The sequence below is a fragment of the Lontra canadensis genome, unplaced genomic scaffold (assembly GCF_010015895.1).
Source record: "Lontra canadensis isolate GAN:19392208 unplaced genomic scaffold, GSC_riverotter_1.0 scaffold181, whole genome shotgun sequence".
NCBI classification, from domain to species: domain Eukaryota; kingdom Metazoa; phylum Chordata; class Mammalia; order Carnivora; family Mustelidae; genus Lontra; species Lontra canadensis.
The window spans coordinates 1126856-1132855 of NW_022631175.1; the positions used below are offsets into that span (position 1 = coordinate 1126856).

The window sequence follows — 6000 nt, forward strand, 5'->3', positions numbered from 1 at the left end:
AGGAGCAGGGAGTCTGATGCAGGGCTGGATACCAGGAGACCGGGATCATGACCTGAGCCCAAAGGCAGGCAGAAGATTAAGGACTGAGCCACCCAGGCGCCCCGGAATTTTAAATTTTAACATTTGAACATCACATGCGTGTCGTGGCTACTCTATTGGTGAGCACAGCTCTCAATATCCGGCTTTACAGGGCTTTCCAAGTCACACTCTTAATATCATCATTTAGTATTTCCATTATTTCCATTCTTCTAACATGCTGAAACTCTATTCCGGGTAACAAGGGCTGGAAAGAACTAGAAGAGCTCACGGGTGAATCAAAAAACTACTGCACAGCCTGAGAAACGCGGTGACTGGCGCGCCTCACCCAAAAGACTTGGCGGCTCCGCTCGCCTGGAACCACCGCCTCCTGACTTCCACCTCGGAGTTTGCACTCCTGGGTGGGCAGGGCAGCCGAGGCGCGAGCCGACCTGGCATCTGGAGATTCGCGGCAGACAGCGGAATTGCATTCAGTTCTTGAGGACTTTTAAACTCGTACCTTTACTTCAAGTCCCCCACCGGGAGTCAGGACGTTGTCTGGGGCACCCAATTACAAGGGTCGGCTAGGGGAGCCGCCCCAATCTCAGCCCGTGCAAACCCGCGCATTTATCCTGACTCGGCTTGCACGGCAGGACGAAAAGCACATGAGTACGGACGCGTGCTAACAGGTTGGTTCTGAACAACTCGTCTGACAGGCTGCGGAGGTTCGACGCCCTCGCCAGCGGGGCTCCCACCGCCAAACGGCCGCTTGTCTCGCGGGCGCGCGCGGGGCGTGCCCGGCCGCAGCCTACCTGCACGCGCCGCGCCGTCCGTGCCGCTGTCCGCGCCGCCCAGCCCCGCGGCCGCGCGCAGCGCGCTCCCACAACTCGCCGACAGGTTGCCGGTGGCCTTTCGCGCCAGGGTCAGGATGGGCGCCGACCAGCCCTCCGGCCCGGTCCGCGGCTTGGCCGCGCTGCGCAGTTCGCCAGGGCTAGGCACCTGGCTCCGGTCCACGATCTCGAACTCTTCTCCCGGCTCCGGTCCCGGCTCCCGCCCCGCCGGGCAGCCGTCTTCCACGTCGGCCATGTTGGCCGCGTCACGTGGCCGCGACGGGCGGAGGACTCGGCACGGGCGGGCGCACGGGCGGGCGCGGGTTCGGCGCGGGCGGGCATAGATTTTTTTTTTTTTTTTTTTTCTGTTCGCGAAGTCCTCTTTTCCTCTCACCACTCTATCCCCTCCTTTCTTTAGCCTCCAAAAGGTTCAGGAAAGTCATAACAACAAATCATAGCATAAGACACACCCATATTCCCACCAGTAGGGAAGGCAGACTCATGTCCAGAAAATTATTCTTGGACTTGCCCCCCTCCCCCCACCGGGGTTGTCCGCAGCCTGGCTTGGAACACAGCCCCCTCCGCTTTAGTTTCGTTGTGACTCAATTTCCTCTTTCTGATTTTCATTTCATGATGTACTTTTTCTACTTCGCCACTTTCCGGCAGCGCGCTTCAGAGCAAGCCCTAGAAGGGCAGCTGAGGGAACTGAGACAGGCGAGGCAGAAATCAGGATTTTAAAAAATAATTTAATTTATTTTAATTAATTTACTTTTTACTTAAATGTTTTATTTATTTATTTGACAGAGATCACAAGTTGGCAGAGCAGCAGTCAGAGAGAGAGGGGGGAAGCAGACTCCCTGCTGAGCAGAGAGCCTGATGTGGGGCTTGATCCCAGGACCCTGAGATCATGACCTGAGCCCAAGGCAGAGGCTTAACCCACTGGGCCACCCAGGCGCCCCAGGATTTTTTTTTATTAAAACAAAAAACAAAAAACCCTACAGACATGACAGGTTGGCAGGACTGGGAATCAGAAGTTCCGGATTCTATAAATTAGTTAAATGGGGATGATAAGGGAGCCCACTGCCTGAGGAAGTTAGATTTTGCAGGCCGGAGCTCATGGCAGACGTTAGCAACGTGAGGACTGTTACCGCCACGGGTCGTTTCCACCTGGCACAGTCCACTTTGCAGGCAAGCCCTGCCCCTCTGTTTCCTCACTTGGAAAAGAACGGAATCTGACTAACTGGAAGCTCACATTTCATTTGCATTCGACACTTCCGTTGCAAAGTGCCACCAGGGTCCTCATCGAACTAGGAGAACTGTTGTGTTTGGCTCCCAGAGCGTTTAAATCTTAAAAAAAAAAAAAAAAAAGTTGTTGCAGATATTTAGAAATCGGAAGATTTGGCATGAAAATATAGATTTTGGCCCTCTTCAAAGAGTGGAAGCTTTGGCAACTCAGAGTCTGTTACGTGGTGTCAACAAATTGGTGAAGTGGGCAATGGCGGTCCCTTTAGAAGCTCCCTCTAAAAGCTGTCTCCACTCCACTCGATCTTTATGAACCGTCTGTCCTTGAAGGCCAGTTGTTTTCTATGGGGAGAGTGGGGTGCAGAGGTAGTAGGGGAGCTGTGGGATGGTGTTTGAGCAGTCACCGTGATGGAGGGGTTTGCTGCCAGTCTCTACTGAAATGCGGTGAGCAGGGGAGTCAGATGCCCTGAAATTACCAAGCAACGGACCCAGATCTTTCATGACTTTTCAGTGCCAGTGGACATTCTTGTAGGTGAAGAGCTCATTTGTAATGGCCAGAGCCTGGATCATATTCCACTTTGCATAGAAACATAAACTCCTTTTAGAAAAATAGTTTTTTAAAAAAACTATATTTGAGAGAGAGAGAGAGAGAGCGCAAACGGGGAAGGGGCAGAGGGAGAGGGAAAAGTAGGCTCCCTGCTGAGCAGGGATCCCGAGGTGGGGCTCTATCTATCCTAAGACCTCAGGATCATGACCTGAGCCAAATGCAGATGCTGACCTGACTGAGCCACCCAGGTGCCCCAGAAAGATAGTTTTAACATTATATCAGACTAGGTTTTGCTTCAGTAACAAAGAACCCCCCCCCCCCCAATCTCAGTGGTTTAATTTATTGGAAGTTTGCTTCTCATCCTCCTCCTCTTGGAGACCCAGGCCATCGCAGGTTCTATCATTTGGAGCAGAATTTTGCATCATCACTAAGTGCCACAACCTTGATGTGATGATGTTCACTTATATACCTTTCTTTCTTTCTTCCTTCCTTCCTTCCTTTCTTTCTTTCTTTCTTTCTTTCTTTCTTTCTTTCTTTCTTTCTTTCTTTCTTAATATTGTATTTATTTATTTGTCAGAGAGAGAGAGAACACAAGCGGTGGGAGCAGCAGGCAGAGGAGGAAGCAGGCTCCCTGCTGAGCAAAAAGCCTGATGTGGGACTCCATCCCAGGATCTGGGGATCATGACCTGAGCAAAAGGCAGATGCTTAACCGAATGAGCCATCCAGGCATCCCCACTTATGTACTTTTCACTGGCCAAAGCAAGTACCTGCTCCTTTAACTTCGAGAGAGTTCAAAAGTTCAGTCCTACCAGTGTCTGGAAAGGAGAGCAGGGAATACTGGTGAGCAAAATGACTACCGTAAATGTACTCTGACCCTTCCAGAATGCAGTGACAATGATTTGTTCAGAACCGAAGAGCTGTTCTCCATTTCAGAAGATCACATTGCCCACAACATTGTTGCTTTAAGTATTAAGACAATACCTGTGCTGTTTGTCACAGTCATAGGGATTTTAGGTACAAGTGTCTGGCTACCTTATTTCTTTTAGTGTTAGTGGTGACTTATTTACATATTGAAATGCATTTTAGAGACTTATTTCTCCTTTATATGATAGTTAATTTTTTGAACTTTTGGGTGTTGGTAGGTTTATTATGTATGAACAGCTTTCATAGTAGACAGTGTGGCATTATAAAATATGTATTCTTTAAAAGGTGTGATGGGCCTAATTGGGTAGGCGACTGAGTTTGCATGTAACTATGTCAAGTCTAGCAACACAGACATGACAGTTCTGAATTCTTTCCAATTTTACTGTAAATAAAGTCAACTTTGGAGAAAACTTGGTAAGAGAGATCTGTGATTTGGAGCACTCTTGGTGAGGAGAATGTGTATGCTTATCTTCTGTACAAATAGTAAAATTTAAAAGACACCTTACTGTGTTTGTCATTTTCTATAACTTTTCATGTGCTTGAAATATGCTATAATAATTAGAAAGTCCCACCCCCAAATATGTAGCCCAATCCTCCCTCCCCTTGTTCTCCCCTACTACCCCACATCCTCCCTGTACTTCTCTCCAATCTTCTTCGGACCCGTTTTTCTTTGTCCTTTTAAAGATTTCATTTATTCATTTGACAGAGAGAAAGAGATCATGAGCAGGGGGAGTGGCAGGCAGAGGGAGAAGCAGGCTCCCCAGTGAGCAGGGAGCTCAGTGTGGGGCTCCATCTCAGAACCCTGGGATCATGACCTGAGCCGAAGGCAGACGCTTAACCAACTGAGCCACCCAGGCACCCCCGGACCCGTTTTTCTTTTATTTTCTTCTTTTTTTTAATGTTATTTTTTAAAAAAAGATTTTATTTTTTTGACAGAGAGAGATCACAAGTAGGCAGAGAGGCAGGCAGAGAGAGAGAGGGGAAGCAGGCTCCCTGCTGAGCAGAGAGCCCAATGCTGGGCTTGATCCCAGGACCCTGACACCATGACCTGAGCTGAAGGCAGAGGCTTTAACCCACCGAGCCACCCAGGCGCCCCTGGACCTGCTTTTCTATGCCTTGAGTTTCACCTTCTTGCTACTTCCTCCTGAGTGTGATTCTACTCTCTGCCCATTGCCTGCCGCCTTCTCCTTTCTAATCGTCCAAAGGTTTCTCACTACATTTCTCAGACTCGGTCTCTGACTTCTGGCCCTGCCCTTTGCCCAATCGCTGCCCCTGCCTGCGTGGCCTCTCGCCTCATTTTGCAGACACTCTCCAAGACAGCTTGTGTCTTGGTACTTTCCTTCCTCCCTTCTGTTCTAGACACCTTAGCCTGAGGACTTCCAAAGACCCAACGCTGATCCTTTCATCTTCCTGCTTGCAGCTCTCTCCTTGCTTCCCATTGCAGGAGACTTTGTCTCATCAGCAAGCCGTACTTGCCAATGGCTCATTCTCTCCTTGATGTGCACTTTAAATTGAGTTAGGCAGCATCCGAGATGGGTTCGGTGACTTGCCTGATCCCTGAACAGTATCCAGAGAGGTGGAATCTCAAGGTTTCGTTGGTTTTATGTGTTGGCCCAACAACTGAGAGCCCCTGTATCCCCCATGCACACTTTTCACACTTTGGCATTTCAGAATCTTCAGTATCTGGACATAGTTGGTACTCTGCTGCCAGGAATGGCCAGTTGAAACCAAATCACTCGGGATACCAGGGTGGCTCAGTCGGTTAAGCATCTGCCTTGGGCTCAGGTCATGATCTCAGGGTCCTGGGATCGAGCCCCGCATTGGACTCCCTGCTCAGCGGGAACCTGTTTCTCCCTCTCTCTCTGCCCGCCGCTCCCCCTGCTTGTGCTTTCTCTCTCTCCTTCTCTGACAAATAAATACATAAAATCTTAAAAAAAATAATAAAGCCAGATCACTCTTCTGAATGATGAGACATGAAGCACACAACATTCTGTAAGGTTGCACTTCCTAAACTTTTTTTTTTTTTTTTTTTGCATACTGACCCGCCTAGAACGTGTATTACACAGCATTCTGGATGGACAGAAGTAACAATTGGGGAACTTGGCTTCCTCAGACTTTACTAGGTCACCCCAGGGCCAAGAGCATCAGTATCTCTGTACAGCTAATAGTCCAGTAGCCTCACTAGTCAAGAAACTCTGCTCTGGTTTAAGGGAAGTTGAAACTCGCTTGCTTCCCAGGCAGGAATATTCTGAATGCTTTTAAATTTCTGCCAAAGACTGGAACAACCAAGTAACAAATATCAATGTTTGGCTCCACCTTGTGGTCTAAAGTGGACTTGCGTTTCTAACCGTCCAGGATTGGACAATTTCCTTCCCTCCATCCATCCTCCCATCCATCCGTATCCCTTCATATCCATTCTCTCACCCATATAGCCATCACAGC

At 48.9% G+C, this 6000-nt stretch overlaps 1 protein-coding gene across 1 annotated transcript in view; it reads right to left on the minus strand.

Annotated features, from left to right (window-relative positions):
* Window positions 1-1110, minus strand: part of RUFY1 (RUN and FYVE domain containing 1) — a 63287-nt gene extending 62177 nt beyond the window's left edge. The window contains exon 1 of the mRNA XM_032846798.1: window positions 828-1110. Coding sequence (XP_032702689.1) covers window positions 828-1101 — 274 coding nt within the window. The 5' untranslated portion in view covers window positions 1102-1110. The remainder of the gene's footprint in view (window positions 1-827) is intronic.
* Between the last annotated feature and the right edge of the window lie 4890 nt (window positions 1111-6000).